This window comes from Theropithecus gelada, chromosome 4 (genome assembly GCF_003255815.1).
Source record: "Theropithecus gelada isolate Dixy chromosome 4, Tgel_1.0, whole genome shotgun sequence".
In the NCBI taxonomy this organism is placed as follows: domain Eukaryota; kingdom Metazoa; phylum Chordata; class Mammalia; order Primates; family Cercopithecidae; genus Theropithecus; species Theropithecus gelada.
The window spans coordinates 40,590,034-40,611,355 of record NC_037671.1 but is presented as its reverse complement, the minus strand read 5'-3'; the positions used below and the strand labels follow the sequence as shown (position 1 = coordinate 40,611,355).

Here is a 21,322-nt window from a genome sequence, read left to right as displayed (position 1 = left end):
CCAAAGTCACAGGGAGCTTCTCTCTGAGCTCCTTCTCTGCCAGGAAACTGTCCTTACAGGTAATTTCACCAGTGTTTTTGCTTGTTGCTTTGGAATTAAGCTTCATAATCAAGGAATTCATCACCAGAAAAATTCATCCTCTTTCCCTCGTCTCCCTTCCTTTCTTCTCTGTGGGTGGCTTTACTCAGCTACAGAGAGCAAAGCAATTAGTGAAGGCATACGAGATGAGGGCTTAAGTACAAACATGTCCAACTTTGGAAAATAAATGAGTTGCATAGAAGATATATGTAAAATTACTTTTTTCTTTTCCAGTCTACTTTTAAATTATCTGATGTAAGCTACAAACCTTGAATGTAAGTAGGTTTTGGTTAAATAGCTTAAATGTCTGAAGAAAATTATAGGTTTTTATTTTAAATGCACAGAAAAGGTCCCAGGGGACTTAAAAGGCCCTTACCTTTTATTCTCTTCTCAGTGTTTAGAGAATTTACATCATAGTGAGCATCCATCATTTTGAGGAAGTTCTTGACTTTTATAAATGAGCAGGTTGATGTAGACTTGAGTTATAGAGAGAGAGAGACTCAAAACCAGAACAGCTGGGTTTTTAAGATGCAGCAGTTCATGAACAATGGGAAGAGCATATCTGTTGCAATGCACAGAATAGTAAACAAAAAAAGAAATGAATCATGGCTGAGGGCAACTGTATATTCTGAAATGGGTTTGGTACCAGGTCCTGCATCGCTTTCCTATTATGTGAGTTTCGAAATTCTGAATTTAACATGTTTCTTTAAACAGACTTTCAGAATAATAGATAAAATATCTGCAGCTTAGAAACTACTAATAAAACAAATACCTATGTACCTACTAGCTAGCTTAAGATATAGAATAAAACCAGTTTTTATTAGACATAAAATCAATTAAAATGTTTTTGCTTTTTTTTTTTTTTTTGAGGAGTCTCACTGTGTTATTAAGGCTGTAGTACAGTGGCATGATCTCAGCTCACTGCAAGCATTCCCTCCCAGGCCCAAGCAATCCTCCCACCTCAGTAGGCCGAGTTGCTGGGACCTCAGACGTGCACCACCACGCCTGGCTAATTCTTCGTATTTTTGGTAGAAATGGGGTTTCACCACATTGTCCTGGCTAGTCTTGAACTCCTGAACTCAAGCAGTCTGCCCTCCTGAGCCTCCCAAAGTGCTGGGATTATAGGCATGAGCCACTGTGCCTGACCCAATTAATATTTAGACCTTTTCGTGCGGGGTGGGAGGGGGAACCTTCCAAAATTTCCCCTTCCCTCTTCCCAACCTATTTTTAATTTTATTTTTTTCTTTTGTTCTTTTGTTTTTTTTTGAGACCGAGTCTCACTCTGTTGCCAGGCTGGCATGCAATGGCACGATCTCTGCTTACTGCAACCTCTGCCTCCCAGCCGGGTTCAAGTAATTCTCCTGCCTCAGCCTCCCGAGTAGCTGGGACTATAGGCGCGTGCTGCCACGCCCAGCTAATTTTTGTATTTTTAGTAGATACGGGGATTCACCATGTTGGCCAGTATGGTCTTGATCTCTTGACCTCGTGATTCGCCTGCCTCGGCCTCCCAAAGTGCTGGGATTACAGGCGTGAGCCACCGCGCCCGGCCGCTATTTTTAATTTTCTGTATTAATTTCCTAGATGCCGTTTTTAGTTTTGCATTTATGTATATAGCTCTAAACAAAGTATGTTTTAGTTTTGACTTTGTTGAAAACTTTGTATAAATGAATACATAGCCTGTGTTTTTCTATGCCTTGCTTTTTCTTTTTTTCTTTTTTTGGAGACGAGTCTCGCTCTGTCACCCAGGCTAGAGTGCAGTGATGCGATCTTGGCTTACTGCAACCTCTGCCTCCTAGGTTCAAGCGATTCTCCTGCCTCAGCCTCCCAAGTAGCTGGGACTATAGGCACATGCCACCACGCCTGGCTAATTTTTTTTATTTTAGTAGAGATAGGTTTGCACTATGTTGGCTGGTCTCAAACTCTTGACCTCAAGTGATCTGCCCACCTCAGCCTCCCAAAGTGCTGGGATTACAGGTGTGAGCCACCATGCCCACTGGGCTTAACTTTTTTTTTTAAAGCTACTTGGCATGGAAAATGTATTAATATCTGAAGATAATCCAAATGTTCTAATTTTTCTTTTATCATTGATTTGAGATAGCAATTAATTAATTTTGTTCTGAGCACACTATTGAGATATATTTGGCTTCTCTTATCCTGATGCCAAATCTTGTTTTTGGATTCACAGTTCCCATGGAGAACGTTGCAACAATTGCTGATTGTGCCAGCGTGATTGAAGGAGTCAGTCGGAGCCGAAATGCCTTGCTGAATGGGGACACTAAGAATTATGATTGGGATTCTGGCTACACATGTCACCAGCTAGGAAGTGGTGCGATTGTGGTTCAACTAGCACAGCCATACATGATTGGGTCAATACGGTAAGAAGATTCCTCCTCATTCATAAGTTTTAAAATGGAAGATACACATATAGATCGTATTTTGGTAAAATGATAATCCTAATAACTTCAGTGAAGACATTGTACTGTTCTTTGCTCTAAATATCAAGAAAGGAGTGGGAGCCGAAGGAAGGGACAACAACAAGATATGGGGTGCTTGTTTGGATTTTCCGCTGGGGCAGTACACTGAAGTTGGACTCATGGAGGAACTAGACAAGAGGCTTCTCCCTGGGTGACTTATGTCCTTTTCCAGTCTCAATTTGTATTGGTTAGAGACTTACAGGATAATGTCAAGATAGTTATATAGAATGAAAAAATCATTTTCAACTTTAATGAATTACATATGAACCAAACAGATCTGAATTCGAGATCTGGTTCTGAACAATCTTAGTGATCTTTGCGCTTAGGCTTTTTGTTGTTCCTTTTTGTTTTAAGAAGGGAACTTTAACCTTGCCTGCTTTATAGGATTATATAATTTTTAAACGTGAGACTGGTGATATCCCTCAGAGGATATACAGTCATGCATTGCTTAATGGCAGAGATACATTGTAAGAAATGCACTGTCAGCCAATTTTGTCACTGTGGAAACATCATAGAGTGTCCTCATGCAAACCTAGATGGTATATAGCCTACCACACATCTAGACTAGATGATATGTCCTGTTGCTCCTAGGCTACAAATCTGTACAGCATGTGACTGTACTGAAGACTGTGGGCAATTGTAACACAGTGGTAAGTATTTGTGTATCTGAACATGTCTAAACGTAGAAAAGGTACAATAAAAATATAATATACAAGATAAAAAATGGTGGCTGGGCATGGTGCCTCATGCCTGTAATCTCAGCACTTTGGGAGGCAGAGGTGGGTGGATCGCTTGAAAGCTCACGAATTTGAGACTAGCCTGGGCAACATTACAAGATCTCATCTCAATTAAAAAAAAAAAAAAAAAGAAGATAAAAAATGGTACACCTGTGTAGGGCACTTACCATGAATGGAGCTTGCAGGACAAGAAGTTGCTCTGGGTGAGTCAGTTGGTGAGTGATGGGTGAATGTGAAGGCCTAGGACATTACTGTACTGTAGACTTGAAAACATTGTACACTTAGGCTACTCTGTGTGGTGTGTGTGTGTGTGTGTGTGTGTGTGTGTGTGTGTGTATATATATATATATATATATATATATATATTTTAGATGGAGTCTCACTCTTGTCACCCAGGCTGGAGTGCAATGGTGTGATCTTGGCTCACTGCAACTTCTGCCTCCCAGGTTCAAGCCATTCTCTTGCCTCAGCCTCCCAAGTAGCTGGGATTATAGGTGCCTGTCACCACAGCTGGCTAATTTTTGTATTTTTAGTAGAAACGGGGTTTCATCATGTTGGCCAGGCTGATCTCGAACTCCTGACCTCAAGTGATCGGCCTGCCTCGGCCTCCCAAAGTGCTGGGATTACAGGCATGAGCCACGGCGCCCAGCCAACACTGAATTTTTTAAATAAAGTAATAGTGCTACGACATTATGGTGTCACTAGGCGATAAGAATTTTTCAGCTGCATTATATCTTACGAGACAATCATAAATGCAGTTCGTCCTTGACTGAAACATCTCATTATGCAGTGCATGACTATACTTTTAGTTCAAGATTGCCATTGGGTCTTAAGCTGCTTTTTCTTTTCTCTTCTTTTCTTTTTTTTAACATTCTAAGAAGGTCTCCGAAGGGCTAATGAAAACATGTAATGTTTATATATTTATGTATGTGTGTATATGTATATGTATATGTGTATGTATGCGTATATGTATATGTATATCAGCCCTCCTGGAGTAAAGGTGTTGGCAAGACATGACTGCCTTTCCCCCATAATGTTCCACCACATTTACTTTGTTGTTTCCTGTTCTCATTTTAAAGTCAGTATATATAAAGAAAGAAATAGCACAAAAAATAAGGTGCTAATATTCTAATAAGCAAAGGTTTATTGATGTTTAGGCTAATAGCCACAGAAGTTGATGCCGCTTGCTGGTTCCCCAGGGCACCCTAAGGAGTTGATGCTGGGTTTCTTGGAGAATTCAGACTGTGGATTCTTCATTAAAATTGTTGACCCTTTTTTATAAAGGGCCACATTACAGGCTGAGTAGCATAGGCAACAAATCACAGATAGAGAAGCCTCGAGTTTGTACCACAGGCCAGATCAGCTTACTTTGTGCTTAGGAAGGGAAAGAGACAAGCCACATCAGCTACATGTACAAATAAACTTCCGTCGAATAGCAAATAACACCCCACCTTCCTTTCTCTCATCTGTATGCATTAACTAAAGTACTCGTAAACCATCTATTTAATAAGCTATTCTAGAATTTTTGTTAAAGATGATGTGAAACTTACCTCTATATTTTCCATTACAATCTATCCCTTTTTACTTAAAAAATCTGGAAAACAGTTGTCTTTCTTTTGTCTTCTGGCACTCCTGATAGCCTCCACAATTTCTTGAAGATTACCAATCGTGTCTCTGAGATTACATCTGCAATTTCTTTCAGCAGGCTCAGGGTGTAACTCATCTGAGTCAGGAGACTTGAAATCATTTAAATTGACTAGATACTCTCTTTCACTTCACCTATTTGGGACTTCAATTTTCTCTTTATTATGTTTGTTCTGACATTTCTAATTTGAAGACCAGTCTCCTTGCCAATGAAGATTGAAGCAAACGGGAAGTTTAGTAGCTCTGCCCACTCTCTTTTAATGTTCTCCATTTTCCATTTGCTTACCTGGTTCCCCACACTTCCCTCTCCACCACCGCCACCATCTAACTGTTCTATGCACATCTCAAACCAAGATGTCTAAAATGGAATTCCATTATCCTTCCCTCCCTGGTCAAGTCATGTTATGTCATGATTCCCCATCTCATTCAGTGGCACCATCCATTTGTGCCTTACTTGAGCCAAAAACTTGGGAATCTTCCTGATTTCCTTCCTCTCCTTCACCCTCCTCTCTCATCCAGTCAGCCATAAAGTTCTGTCAGTATGGCCTAAACACACAAATCCTTCCCCTCTTCTGTGTCCCACCACGTCACCATAGTTGCACAATATTTGTTTCACTTTTCTACCCAATCTTCCAGACCTCCATTGGGCCCCCCACTTCCCCACCCACAGCCATCCCTCCCATACATCCTTCTCTCAGAGGATTCATGGTTAATACTTGCCTTCAGGAGAAAGTTCAGACTGAGGCATTTGAAGAACTATCTGACTTACGTCTGTCTGTACAGCCTTGTGTCCTGCATCTGCACCCCTTCCCGCCCTCCCCAACCCTGTGCTACTCTGGACTCTGTCACAGCCTATCCAGTGATTAAAAGCATTACACATGGGTCCTGCCCTCTCTTACCCTCTTACCTCCAGTTCTTTGATCGTGCTGACGTCATTGTTTGCATCTCTCACTACCTTCTCATTACCTCCTTTTTTCCCTGGCTCTTTTTTTATTCCCCCCTTTAGGCTCCACTCCTTTGGGAATTATTTGCTAACCATCCATTATCTCCTGAACTTATTGATAGATCCCTCTTCAGTAATCACATATATTTTGTATACAATTTCTGTTGGAGCGTTTGTAATATAAATGTTCATTTGCTACCTCCTCCCAGCCATACCTGATACATAAAAGCCTGTGGCAACTCAGAATATGCTTCCCTTGAAAGATTCAGTGTACTGATGAGGTAGTCTATCAAGAAAGAAGAGGAAGCTGTGGGGAGTACAGTGGGAAATCTAGAATCTAAAATCTGTTGTGGACTGCATGAGGTTGTTATCAGGCTGACAACTCAGAGAGACAAACAGGCTCTTCATGTGGCAAGGCCACCTTGGCCTCTAGCTCTACCCAAAGAATCAGAGATGTTGAATCTGACTCCAGAAAAGGCTGTCACTGGGGTCTAAGGCAAGAGAGAATAGTGCCCATTTTTTTTTTTTTTTTTAATGTGGATTGAAAGTGGTTCTCCCAAACAATTTTTCTTTTCCTGACTCAAAGCAGGGATGATGAGCATGAACACACCAAAGGCAGCATTGTGTATCTCAGCACAGTATGAAGCCTCCAACTTCCTTAAGCCCGCTTTTTTTTTTTTCCCCCAGTAAAAAAAAATCCATGTAATTGAAGCTCTGTATAACTGGCTGAGCCTTCAAAGAGACACGTCTCTGTGAAACTAACGTTATGTTGTCAGGAACTGCATTTGCCTCTTCTGTGACATTATTAAGAGGAAAAGGAGAGAGATTTATTAGCCACCAATGCTTGTGGACAATGCTGGAGATCTTGGCAGGCTGCAGTTAGCGACAGTTGATGTGGCCAGATAGACATTTATTGACAGGAAACTAGATGAGTGGTACCCCTTCATAGGGATGAGTAATTGACCAATGACAGGTTGATTAGTCAGTGACATTTGACCCCAGCTTCTATTGCTTGTGATGGCTGACTTGCTTTCCTAGACATTGTATCTGAAGAAACCCAGTGATTCTGAATCAACACCAGAGGGAGAGTATTACAGAGCCCAGTGACTTAACAGTTTCCCTATCTAGGAGGGAGGAGATCTGGAAATCCTGGAAACCCTCTCTTACCATAGCTGAGGTAGGGTACAATCAATGATATATTGGTTTTAAATATTCAATTTCCTTTATATTTGGTGACTACAAAGGCAACGGTCTCAAACATGATGGTGTGATCATGGCTCACTGCAGCCTTGACCTCCTGGGCTCAAGCAATCCTCCCACTTCAGCCTCTTGAGCAGCTGGGACCACAGGCATGCACCTCCACACCTGACTGGTTTATAAATTTTTTTTTTGTAGAGACAGGGTCTTGCTTTGTTGCCTAGTCTGGTCTCGAATTCCTGGGCTCAAGTGATCCTACTGACTTAGGCTCCCAAAGTGCTGGGATTACAGGCGTGAGCCCCTGCACCTGGCCAAACATGAATTATCTTAGTCACTGCATTTGCTATTGCTAAGTGAAGGACGTAATTGCTTTGTGAATAAGGATTTCTTTTGTTTGGCTGTTTTCATCCCCAGGAGCCATTTCTTCCTTTTCTGAGAGTTTACTCTGTTGTTGGGTAGGCAAGTAGAGCCTTCTTTCTTGACAGAAAATGTTTGGACTTAACTAAGCATGGTCAGTGGCTGTCTAATCCTCTTAGTGAGTCAGATACCAATATCCTGTGGTATACTAGAGAGGGTGGACTCCATACATGATCTCTGACCCTCTTGCTATACCCGCATTTTCGTTGATTCATCCAACAAAAATTACTAAGCCTCTTACTATGTGCTAGGCACTATTGTAGGCACTGGGGATACAGCACTGAATAAACAAAATAAACATTGGTGGCCCCATGGAACTGACATTCTAGTGGGGTTGAGGGGAGATAATAAACAAATGCTATTTGTAAGATGGCTGATATTTAGAAGTGCCGTGGGGAAATCGGGAGGAAAAACCAGGTTGGAGACGCAGTCCAGTTTTAGATTGGGTGGTCAGGAAGGCCTCACTGAGAAGGGTGAAGTGTGAGCAGATCTCGAAGGATGGGGAGAGTAAGCCCTCTGGGGATGAGCATCACAGGCAGTGCCAAGCCCTGGAGTGGAGCTTGCCTGGCAGGCCACAGGAGCAGCTAGGAGGCCAGTGTGGCTGGAGCAGGAGGGAGGGAAGAGCACGGCCAGCCGGGTGATAGCTTTGAGAGGTGACAGCCTGAGATGTTTCCATCCCACGCCCCCGCCACCACCCCCGTTTCAGTGTTTCTTCAGCGCCATCAGAGCAGAGGAGGGGCAGGGATGGGGAGGCCCTCATAAAGCCACCTTCTCTGCTCCTGACCTTCCTTGACCCAATCTGCTCCTAGAAAAGAAGCAGCAGGAGGTGCCCTAACTTTTACCATTTCACAGGAAGCTCTCTCATCTCTTGAATTTCTTTCTCATTCCCGACGTAGCACAACTGGGAAATAAAGGGGTTTGTCCTTGGTGTTGCTAGGTTTACAAGCACAGCAAAAGTTACTCATTTTATTTCCAAGAAAAGAGAGAGAAATTACCTGAAATGTGTCTTAAAAGTGGATAATTGAGTAGTAATTGTATCATTTTCATGCCATTTTAAAAACATTAAAATTTAAATAACAGGAAATCTTCAGAGGCTTGACCACATAAAAAGACCAGAGTCGAGTCATAATCACTAACCAAATCCACCTAATGTCTTAGTTTATAGTCCCTCTGTCGCCTTAGTTTAGGACTTACTATCTTTCTACTTGCTAATTGTGATATCCTTTTTCGTATTTTCAGGCTAGTATGAGAACTCAAATATGCTGTGCATTAAGTATACCTATCATCCAGTCTTTTCCAGCTAATGACAGCACTTTGTTGAAACCCTAATTATAAGACAGTCAATTAAATTAACAATTTTTACATTGACTTGAATGATGTTTTTGCAATTGATATGTGCAATAGTGTAAGTGAAATACCCCAAATCTTTTAAATAACAAACCTCATAGTAAGTACGTAGGCTGTCAAAAGATAAGACTGTGTAGATAGATGCAGCTAAATAAACCCATTGTCTCTCTGGGTATTATGAGTATTAAGAAGTTAATGACACAAAAATATTTTGAGTTCTTCAATTTGAAAATGTTATATAAATGCAGTATGTTAGGACAAAAGATGTCTAGCCCAAAGTAGGTTCTTGATGGGTATTCATAATCTCTTTAGCCTGCGGGGTGAAGCTCTTTTTCTTTTGCAGAAGGAAAAAACAATTCTACCACTTTAAAAAGTTAATCTGGCACATAATGTCTGAACCACAAATCAGTTTATGCCTTGTAGTTATTAAGTAGATAAAAAGAAGTAATAGCGAATTGATCCTAAAAAAAAAAAAAAAAAAAAAAGAATTACATATGCCACTGCGGTCCTTATTCATCTGGTATATTTTACTTTCTCTGTGAACTGTCAAGCCCATGCCAAGTTCAATTGTCCTTTCACTATTGTGTGGCTACAACCAACTCTAGATTATCTATTCAGTTTGTAAATTACCGTGACCTCCTTTAGACTGCTATTTTTTCTTCTTCCTGCTGCTTACCACCCTGCCTAACTGTTGCTCATCCACTTCCCTCCAGAAGGATAAGCACAGAAAAGAAAAAGGAGAGGAACTGCAAAAAATGCCATTTTTTTCCTGCTTAATAGCCAAATGAAGGCTTAGTCGATAAGGGTGGGTAGAGGAATTGGGGCTAATGACTCAAATAATGTTTTGTAATTATTTGAGTACTTTCTACATCTGTGCTGCACTCAATCTCTAGTAGGACCACGGATAATCTCATGTTGAAGATAGTGATTTTTTTAATATTGTGATGGGCTTGAGTCTTTGCAGCAGTTTCCAAATGCATAGTACGGTTCTCTGTGCTGTGAGTACTCAATAAACACTCATTGACTAAACTGACAACATAGATGCTAGTGCAACTAAAGGGAGTTCTATCTATCAACTAAATTGGACATCATATTTGCTCAGTGTGTCTCATCTAAGTGTATGTGAGGAAACTGCTAAAGATCTGGCATATCCAGCAAATGACTGAGATTGAGCTTTGGAGTTAGGCTCTGACATTAGCACAGGTGATGATATTAGCACAGGTAAGAATGCCTCACTTGTTCCATGCCGCTTCCATTTCATTCTGTCTGAGTACTGCACAGGCAAGCAGTACATCTATTTACATTAAGACAGCCTTCTTTGCAACCTAGAGAGTTAGAAATTTCCTTTTTATAGTCTGAAGAATACAGCAAACATCTAAATATATGACTCTTCTGGCTTGGATTAAGATTGCCTATCATTCTAGTCAAAATTGGAAAGATATTTTACAAAATTTGCTTCATATCAGTCATGTTGAATATCGTCTGTCACAGCCCTGAACCAAGGAATTCTTCCTTGTCTCGCTGATCCATGATTTATTACTAAGTGTTGTTTCTCTCTGAGCCTATCTGCATCACAGTAAAGTCTTCTTTTATCACCCTCAGACCTCAGAGCTCTGGTTCCCAGAAAAATCATAGAGCAAATAATTTTATCTATGGTTCCCAGTAGGTGCTGAAGTCTGAATTGTGTGAATGCTTAGAGGGCCAGAAATCCTGGATCCTGGAAACAGATAGCAGGATAGTTTGGGGGCATGGTAAATATGCCTCAGCCAGTTTCATCCTAGAGGTATTTCAAGACCAGAAAGTATTGCTATGGCAACTAAGTTGTGTGTTAAAAATACAGGAGGGGCACTAGAATTCAGATGTTCTTTGGAAAAGCAGGAAAAGTTAAATGCCTCTCTCTCTCTCTCTCTCTCTCTATATATATATATATGTATGTGTGTTCATGTGTGTGATTTACCTCACATGTCAACCATTTACTTCTGTTGAGTGATTGGAGAACTTGGCAAGTAGTCATCATAAGATATAGCTGGATATATGAAAAGAATCCTTTTAGCTTTCCAAGATTTTAACCCATCTAGAAGACATTTTTACAGAGGATTTCGGCCCCATCTGACCCATTATTTCATGCACACTCATGTTTAATAATTATCTAGAATTGTTAAGAACTCTTTAAAACAAATACTTCACCAGTAGTGATTTCAGCAATCATTTTAAAAACCAGAATTATTCACCTTGGAAAACGAAATGAGTAGAAAGCATCAGCCTCCTCCTTCTGTGGCAGATGTTTTACATGCTGCTGCCCCAGGATAGGCCACACGGGGTCACAGAAATGCAGCTATTCTCATGAGGGCTAACAGAAGCGTAGGACTTTGAGCAAACTGAAATTTCTACACATTTAATACATCAAGTCGCTTTAATATAGCTTTTGAGTATTAAATGAATAAAGCTATTCTGCAAAAACTGATGAAGGGTCACAGTCATTTAAGGTTAATTCTTGAATTAATTCAAAGCAGTAATCTACCTTTGAAAATCTTCATATTCTTTCCCCAAGTACGCTTACATCAGAGACTCTTTTCCCAGGAGCCCAATTTTGTCACTTTGTTCAGATACTTTTGGTACATCTTGATAGCACCTGATGTCAGCGTATCTCTCTTTTTAAAAAGCTTAGCCCTTTGTACATTGGTAACCACAGAGGCACTTGACCAACACATACTTGTATATCTACTTAAGAACAAGCAGAAGCACTGAGACCAAGAAAAACTCTTCCACCTCCTCTTCTTGCCTCTCCTCTCTGTCCACCTCCATTTCCACATTCTTCTTCTAGGAAAGATGATTATGATGACAGGCTGGCTGGTGCCCGTCAAGGACTCCTTTCAGCAACTTTCCTGGACACTCAGGGTCTTAGCTCTAGCTGAGGAATCATTATTTGCCTGCTGCATTGCCTCTTTCAGCAATGTATCAGATTCAGTATAAGGGGGATCAGTTACATAGATAAATGCAGAGTATGCTTTTACTTCTCCCTGGATTTACTTTCCTTGCTGCCCTTAAGACTTAATGGTCAGGATCTTCTTTCTTCCTTTTACCTTACTATGCCTGAAACCATATCCCTCAATGGTTTTGATATTACCTGCCTTGCCACATTATTCTTTTACTGTAACCAAACACCAGCCAAGAGTCTTTAGACCTTCTGTACAGTTTAATGTTTAGAAATGGCTAATGGTTCTTTTAGTTGCCATGTCTTGCAGTGGTTCTGGAGCTTTAGCTGCTCTCACTGTCTACATTTACAAGATGAAGACATTAAATCATAGTTTGAGTTTCATCCCTTTCTCTCCATCAGGAGTAGGACAGCACAACCCATGGTAAAACTCCAGCTCCAAAGATTCTAATTTGTTTCATGATCCTGCAGAACCTCCTATAGCCTTAAAACAAAAGTGAGAGGAGCCATCACATCTTATGGTTCAATCCACCCTTGTTTTCTGTGGTCATAAATTATAGAAACTTCCATTATATGTTGCAACTAAGATTTTACATTTGTTTTACTAGTGGTCATTTGCTCCAAAGGAACTTGCATTTGGCCGCAAATAACAAATAATCTCACTGAGAAAGACATTTTTTTTTTCAGTTTTATTTTTTGTTTTGTTTGTTTTTGTGTCACGTAACAGAAAGTCCACAGGGGCATGTCTGCCCGTATTGGTTCTGCAATTCAGTGATCTCTACAATTTTCTTGGTCTTTTCCATGTGTATTTTGCCCCAGAGAAACAAGATAGGGACGAAAGTTTTAGCTACCATGTCTGTGTTTAGGCAGGAAAAAGAAGGACAAAAGGATACAAGGATAAAAGCCTACCAGCCAAGTTTGTTCCTTTTTTATTAGGAAAATCCAAAGCTTTATTTGAAGCTCTACCCAGCCAACTTTCACTTAGAATTATTAGGTAGAACTATGTTATACGGTCAGCCCTAGCAAGGTTGGCTAAGAAACCGAGGGTCATGGTAAGGGGGTTGGCTTATCTCGCCAACAGCTCTGCCACAGAACACTGCCTCCCGCTTGACATTTCACATGTGCTTTGGAATTTTAACACATCTCCATATTTCATGTGTTCTGTTTATTTTTTAAAACTACTTTATTGAAATATAATTCACATGCCATATAATTCACCCATTTAAAGTATATAATTCAGTGGGGGCTTTTTCTCATTTATTTTTAAAAGCTTCCCTTAGAGTCCACAGCTTCTGGATGTATCTAAAACAGTACTATAATAATAATATTTTCTGTTATTCTCAGCTTCAGAAATGTTCTGTAGCTGGCCGGGCGTAGTGGCTCACGCCTGTAATCCCAGCACTTTGGAAGGGCAAGGTGGGTGGATTGCCTGATGTCAGGAGTTCAAGACCAGCCTGGCCAACATGGTGAAACCTTGTCTCTACTAAAAATACAAAAATTAGCCAGGTGCAGTGGTGGGTGCCTATAATCCCAGCTACTCAGGAGGCTGAGGCAAGAGAATCACTTGAGCACAGGAGGCGGAGGTTGCAGTAAGCCGAGATCGCGCCACTGCACTCTAGCCTAGGTGACAGAGTGAGACTCCATCTCAAAAAAATAAAAAATAAAAAGTTCTGTAAATAAAAGCCTATGTCTGCTTATTGCACAATTCTGACCCAAAATGAGAGGCTTCATTGATTATATATGTTTGATTTCATATTCATGACACTTACTTCTTGGAAAAACTTCAAGTTTCTGTTGCAAACACTTAATATACTGACTTTCTGTAACTGATCTCCTGTGCTTTGCCGGCATAGTGATAATTCATGCCGTGATGAAATTTGGGAGGCAGGGCAAGATCACCAGTACCTCCTGATTAATCAAAATCAGAAGAAATTTTATTTGGTTTCATTTTACTTTAGTAAAATATAGTTTATCATATCCAAACTCTTATCTAAATTGTCAGTTTACATGGAGTCTGTTAACCAGATGTATTTGGTCAACCAAAGCAGAGTTGACTATTCTTATTTACATACAAAATTCCAATATCAGAAATTTCACTGCATATCTCTATTATTTTGTAGTGACAGATTAATTATATCAAAAGTCCCGCTAGAAATGGTGTTTTCAGTCTTTAAGATCTGGAGTTGAAAAAGTCAAGTCTGTTTGTCTTGGAATGAAGTGATAGATTTTTTTTTTAAAAAAGACCTCTTACTTTCAAAGAAGATACAGGCAATGACTGTCATACTACCTCCAGTCTTTTCCTTTTCTAACTTCTTGGTTAATGTGGTTGGTTTTTTGGTAGGATTATAATGAGTATTTCTGACTTTGGAGACATTTGAAACAAGAAGTACAGTCCATGGGAGGGTAATTATAGCAATAGGACAATTTTAAATCTTGGGAGAAGAAGTACAAATACACTCTGCTTTTCCTTCCACCACTTCTTCATGCCTTCCCCTATATCCATCTTCACTCCTTCCTAAAATTGTGGTCAAGAAGATGATCAGATTAGTTTGTTTGCAGCACTCAAAGTAGGCTCAGAATAGTTCAGTGGAATCACTTGTGTCTTTGGTCTCCCTCTGGGCCCTAAGAGGCATGAGCTAGGACCACTACAACCTAGAAGGAGGCCCTGCCTTTCCGCTTTGTACTTCCCTCTCCTCCATCTCTCCTGACTCTTCTCCTTTATTCTGTTCTTTACAACAAAGTGGTAAGCAGATCCATCCTTTTCTCTCCTTGGATACCCTTAGTTTCTCTTTCCTAGGGCAGTGAGGGTAACAATCTTTAATGAAACCAATTTCTAACTCAGCTCAGCAGCAGCTCAGTGCTAGGCAGTGCAGGGGCAATGGTCTCCTTATATTTACTCTGATTCTCTGGCATGGTCGTCCCCTTTTATCTGTGCTTGTGCTTTCTGTGGTTTTAGTTACCTGCAGTCAACTGTGGTGTACAGTATTATATGGAAAATTCCAGAAGGAAACAATTGAAAAGTTTTAAATTGCATGTCATTATCTTCACTTTTGAATTGCGTGACTGTGTGATGAGATTTCACACTGACCTGCTCCATCCTGACTGGAATGTGAAGCATCCCCTTGTCTGACATGTGCAGCTGGACAGAAGTACAGCATATCCAGCCAGGAGTCACTTAGTAGCCATCTCAGTTATCAGATCCAAAAAACATAGTATACAGTATATAGGGTTGTATACTATCTGTGGATTCAGCCATCCACTGGGGGTCTTGGAATGTACCCCACATGGATAAAAGGACATTACTGTACTACAAAGTGTACTGGGTTGATTCTTCCTTACATTATAGTGGTAAGAACCAAGAATAAGCTTTGGATGTTGACAAAGGGACAGAGAAGGCCTCCTGACTTGCTTTGGTTTGAAGCTGTTCAGGCGTAAGCAACTTGGGAACAGGGAGTGCTCCATGTCCTATACCCATTGCATTAGGGTTTTGGGCCAAAAATTGTACAAGTACCAACAATAAAGTATCCCTTTGCTTCTCATTTGCTGGAACTTTCCTTGGCATATACTTACCTCAAGAACCTTGTGAGAAGGGTTGGTTGCAATCTAGAACGATAGCTCTAATTCCTTTAGACAATTATATACCATTTAATTGTCCTCATATTCAATACAAACCTCTTGTCATTTCTTTTCCTGATATCTGACCTTTCTGTATTCATCTCCTCTCTGAGATTAAGAGATAATAAAGAACATATAATCAAGTACTGTTTTTATTAGAAAGTTCATAGTAACCCTGTTAGAAATAGATAAACCATCATCTATAAAGAATTGTTTGAGAACTGGTGGTAACCAGATAAATAATATCTTGTTGATAATAGCCCTACTAGTAAAATAGGAAAATGGCTTTGTCACGATTGTGTTCACTGTAGTGAGATTTTAGCTGTATACATTAGACTCAGAGACAAGCAGAAAATTCATGGAGATTAGTTGCATCTATTTGGGAAGAACGTGTTAAACAGAGTCATCCATTTAAAATTGGTTTCATTAAACAGTCTAAATGAGTAGTTCTGTTAAAATGCCAAGTACTATAAGGTTTTTATTGTTCTGTGGTCAGAGACTGCCCTGGCCAGCTATCTTGTAAAATGCTTTTTATAATCACAATGGACAGAGCTGGCAACAGGATAGATCTGTACAAATCCATTTTCTCCTGGTGACCAACAAACAACTCAGCACTGTGTACTTAATTGGTGTGTTTTAGTCTGTAGTGTCATCTTCCTCTATAACTGATGTAGTATTATTTTACTACTGTCATATTAACTGCCTTATCAATGACTATAAAACTTTATTTTTTTGACATATTGTTTATTGACTTTAAATGTCTCTGTAATTTCTTCCCCCTATCCTACTGCTTCCATCCCCTTTAGTAGGGATCTAGAGGGTAGTGGTCAATGACTATCTCATCAGTTTGAGAATGTAGCTCGTGGGTACTTTATCAGTTCAGGGAGTAAGGAGGGTTTGGGAATGGGAATGGTTTTCATTTTTAATTGGAGCTGCTGCTGCTGCTTCCCCCCCCCCCCCCCCCCCCCGCCCATCACCCCGCATTTTCTTTGTAGTTCTTTTAGGAGAAATACCAGAAATTTAGGGTGAAAGGCAAGCCAAGAATTGCCACTGCAGTTGTCACAGTAACAAAAATGAGATTGTGACTACACACAATCTAAAAGTTCCATGTAGAATTCACTGCATTAAAATCTATTGAAACAACAGAAGAAAGAGACTTTAGACATTTCTAGGCTAAGCTCAACCTTAAACTGCATCTTTATTTCTTACCTTGGTGCCATAACTCTTTACTGCTCGAATAGAACAGCTTTAGTTTTCTGTCTATGCCTGGGGTTGGTAAAGTTTTTCCATAAAGGGACAAGTAGTAGATATTTTAGGTTTTGCAGGCCATACAGTCTCTGTGGTGCAACTATTCAACCCTGCTGAGGGGCATGGCTGTGTTCCAATAAAACTTTATTTACAAAAATAGGCATCCATAGGCCGTGACTTACCAATGCCTAATCCATTCAGCTCCTTTCCTCACTAACATTTCTGGCCCATACAGGTAAAAGTGAAGAGTTAGGGAAGTTCATTTGCCCCTCATGGTTTCAAAAGAATGTGAAGAATAATAATAAGCCTGTTATTGAAAGGTAGGAATATTAAAAATCAGCATTTAGTTTGGGGACAAGATATAATACCATGACCACTGGGTTCTTCCTACTGTGTTTTGTTATTGAATGAGCCTTGTGGGCTGCCACAAGGAGGGGCCAATAGGAAGTCCTGGCAGATGAGGCTTCAGTCCCCAACTCTGACCTCATAAGAGCAGTTCTACTTTTATCTGTTTTAGATACGGAGATTCTGCCAAGATGTTGTTTGTAAAAGAGATTCTGCTGCTAAAGAATATTTTTTAAAATACTGGTTTATATTTCTTTGCAAGTTGTATAATGCCTCTTGATAATGGATACTTCATAAAACTGCCAAAGATTTATCATATATCACTTTGTAATTAAAAGGGAAAAACAGACTTGAAAAAGGAATCACAAATCACATACATTAAAATCCATCTCCCTCCTTTCCCCTCTCCCCCTGCCACCCACTTCCCAGATTGTAAATCTGAGAGGATACAGCTGTGGAGCAAGACAGAGGCAGAGTTGGGACTCCTGCCTCCTATCTGATGCCACTGCCATTCATGACACATTCCAAGGAGTAGACAGGAGCCTTGTCCATCAGAGGCTCAAGGAGAGTCCTTGGAACCCTTTGTGGTCCTAATAGGCTAAGGAAATAACTAGTAACTTCACTGGTTTCCTCTTATCTGCTCATGCTACCTCTTCCCTTTGGCTGCTAGGAGCCTCCAAGCTCCTCAGTTCCCCCCAGGCTACTCCTGTGTATCCTTTGCACACAGTTCCAGCACCAGCTTCTTGGAGGTTACCTCAGGGATATTTCCCAGCCCCTGACACCCAAACAGTCTCATGTGTGACTCAGATAGGCTGGGGTCCTCTTCTGCTCCACTGCAGAACTATCAATGCTGGCTCTTGGGGATCTAGTGCCAGAGTGGGAGGATCCTGAGAAATCTGAGATCTCACCCACCTTTGGCATGATTTCTTTCCTGGCTTGTGAAAATTCCTGATCTTTTGTGTCTATACCTTCCTGAATGGGAGTCAGGGCAGTGATGCAGAGAGGTAGTGGGGGGCGGGGGGTGCTTGCATGAGCATTGGATGCCTGCATGGCACAAGGACCGTGTTCTCGGGATGCCCGTGTAGGACCTATCAGCCAAAATTAGAAGAAAGTTAAAAGGGGTCCAGAAATAGGATTATAAGGCATAGGATTATAAGGCATAAATGTTTGTTCTTGATGAGGAAGAGTGAGCTGGCTGAACAAAAGAAACAGTTGAACTTGCAGAGTGCAATATTCTAATGAAGCCTCATGCTGTGCTTGAGTCAATGTCGCAAGGTCTAGCTACAGCAGGGCCTTAGCTAGATAGGAGTGATTTATTCATCTCTGCTTCCATCACTCAGATTTCCTTCTCTCGGTCATCCAGTGTCTATCATCGGAAAGCCTGGTTTCTGTAGAGGAGTTTACCCTAGTAGCTTGCCTGGAATACATTTTGAAGGATTAGTGTACATGGCACGGAGACTGGCCTCTGTGCCCAGTACACTCTGGTGAATATTCATGTCGGCACCTGGGAGGGTTATTTCTAGAAAGGCAATTCTTGCAGAATACATTCCGAAGAGGGAATGCTTTTCCTGTCTGATGTTCCCTCAACCAAACAAATGTGGAAGAGGGGAAGCTACTCTGCAGTTCTGGGGAGTATTCATGAGACAGAAACAACATCCTCACATCTTCTGCAACAGTGGGGAGACCTGCAGACCTTCCCTTTGCAGAGCCTTTGCCTGGGCCTCCTGTTCAGTATAGGTGATCGCAGGGGAAAGAAAAAAAAAAAAGCAACTGCCCATTTAGCCTTTGGTCCTAAAACCCACACCAGTTTGGTTTAATTACAGCTGTTCAGCAGTTAGGAAAGCTAGCGTTATTAATGTTCAGCTGAAAACGTTTCAATTAAAACTTGTGATCCCAGCTTTGAAGACCTGGATCAAGAAAACTATACTGAGTGGCCAGTGATCAAAAGAATTGCACTGAAAAACTTAATGAGCCATTTTTTCCTCTAGCTGTTACAAAAAAATACATAAAATATTGCTTTATTTTTCTGGCTTCTCACCATTCTTCAAAAGATTTATCACACAGTTACGTATTAAATTGATTAATTATCTTTTGTTTATAAGAATTTATAGTTGGTAGTTAGGATTTTCACCTTTATATACTGGTGGAGATGTTGCTATTATTTTTCTCATTAATGCTGTCTTTTTTAATGGTAAGTCATGTACCACATAAAGAATTATGATTTATCACACACCTCAGCTTTCAAACAGAACAATGTACTTATTCTAAGTGTTTAAATTGTATAGCACTTGCAACTTATTATAGTTTTCTTTTGTGTTTTAGAGGGTAGTTGTTTTCATGTGAGAGCCTTCACAAACTATTTCATGAAAGAAGTCCTTTAGAGAAGGGACTAACAGGGAATTCCAGAACAAGGAGATAGAAAGACAGATAGCATATCATTGTCCATGAAGCGGAATAAACAGATTTGGGAATGCCGTGAGAGGAGGGCAGTAGTAACTCGCGGAGCGAGAACCTGAGGGAGGAAGGAGTCGCAGCTCACACGGGTGGTAAGGCTGAAGGAGGTCTGAATTGGATAGGCAAGTGTTTTAAAATCATTTCTAGCAAGAGCTCAAGACTTTGTAGATTGTGCTCTGTGGGGAAAAGAAGATGATTTAAAGCTGGAGCAAAGATTGAAACCCAGATCTGATTTGGGTGAAAAGGTCAGTCTGATAAGAAAGGGAATGAGGTGTGGGAAAATAGTACTGGTTGTGTTAAGAGAGACCAGAGAAGAGATTTGGTAAGAACAAAAATGGAGAGATTACATGATTGAATAGGAAGAGTTTTGCCAGTTGTTCATCCCTGCTGGAACATCCTCCTGACTGTAATGTTCAGAGTTGAGCCTTCCCACCTGTTTGCCCTTCCTTTCTTTCCCTTTGTCACCAGGTCAAGAGAATCAAAGATCTGCATGTAGCTAAATTATGAGTTCTCCCATAGACACAATTCTTGTGAAAACTTGACCCAAGGGAGCCGGGCGCGGTGGCTCACGCCTGTAATCCCAGCACTTTGGGAGGCCGAGGCAGGCGGATCACGAGGTCAGGAGATCGAGACAATCCTGGCTGACACAGTGAAACCCCGTCTCTACTAAAAAAAAAAAAATACAAAAAATTAGCCGGGCGCAGTGGCGGGCGCCTGTAGTCCCAGCTACTCGGGAGGCTGAGGCAGGAGAATGGCGGGAACCCAGGAGGCGGAGCTTGCAGTGAGCCAAGATTGCGCCGCTGCAACCCAGCCTGGGCAACAGAGTGAGACTCCGTTTCAAAATAAAATACAATAAAATGATCGCCATTCTAACTGGTGTGAGATGGTATCTCATTGTGGTTTTGATTTGCATTTCTCTGATGGCCAGTGATGATGAGCATTTTTTCATGTGTTTGTTGGCTGTATGAATGTCTTCTTTTGAGAAATGTCTATTCATATCCTAATCATTCAAAAGTCAGGAAACAACAGGTGCTGGAGAGGATGCGGAGAAATAGGAACACTTTTACACTGTTGGTGGGATTGTAAACTAGTTCAACCATTATGGAAAACAGTATGGCGATTCCTCAAGGATCTAGAACTAGATGTACCATATGACCCAGCCATCCCATTACTGGGTATATACCCAAAGGATTATAAATTATGCTGCTATAAAGACACATGCACACGTATGTTTATTGCAGCACTATTCACAATAGCAAAGACTTGGAATCAACCCAAATGTCCATCAGTGACAGATTGGATTAAGAAAATGTGGCATATATACACCATGGAATACTATGCAGCCATAAAAAAGGATGAGTTTGTGTCCTTTGTAGGGACATGGATGCAGCTGGAATCCATCATTCTTAGCAAACTATCACAAGAACAGAAAACCAAACACCGCATGTTCTCACTCATAGGTGGGAACTGAACAATGAGATCACTTGGACTCGGGAAGGGGAACATCACACACCGGGGCCTATCATGGGGAGGGGGGCGGGGGGAGGGATTGCATTGGGAGTTATACCTGATGTAAATGACGAGTTGATGGGTGCAGCACACCAACAAGGCACAAGTATACATATGTAACAAACCTGCACGTTATGCACATGTACCCTACAACTTACAGTATAATAATAATAAATAAATTAAAAAAAAAAAAAAGAAAAAAAAAAAATAAAATAAAATACAATAAAATAAAATAAGAAGAAAAAAAAAGAAAACTCGACCCAAAGGAACAGGAAGGAGCCATGGCACTTATTAAATTTCCCTTTGGCGCTGCTGCTTTGGTGCGTTGTAGGCCACGCATGCAGGCACATATTAGCATGTGGTCAGAGGATGGGCAGGA

General features: G+C 40.7%; 1 protein-coding gene across 2 annotated transcripts in view; it reads left to right on the top strand.

The window, feature by feature from the left end:
- BTBD9 (BTB domain containing 9) overlaps positions 1-21,322 on the top strand; it is a 484,930-nt gene that overhangs the window by 358,997 nt on the left and 104,611 nt on the right. For both annotated transcript variants that reach the window (XM_025383785.1, XM_025383786.1), the window contains one exon: positions 2,264-2,453. In XM_025383785.1, coding sequence (XP_025239570.1) covers positions 2,264-2,453 — 190 coding nt within the window. The remainder of the gene's footprint in view (positions 1-2,263; positions 2,454-21,322) is intronic.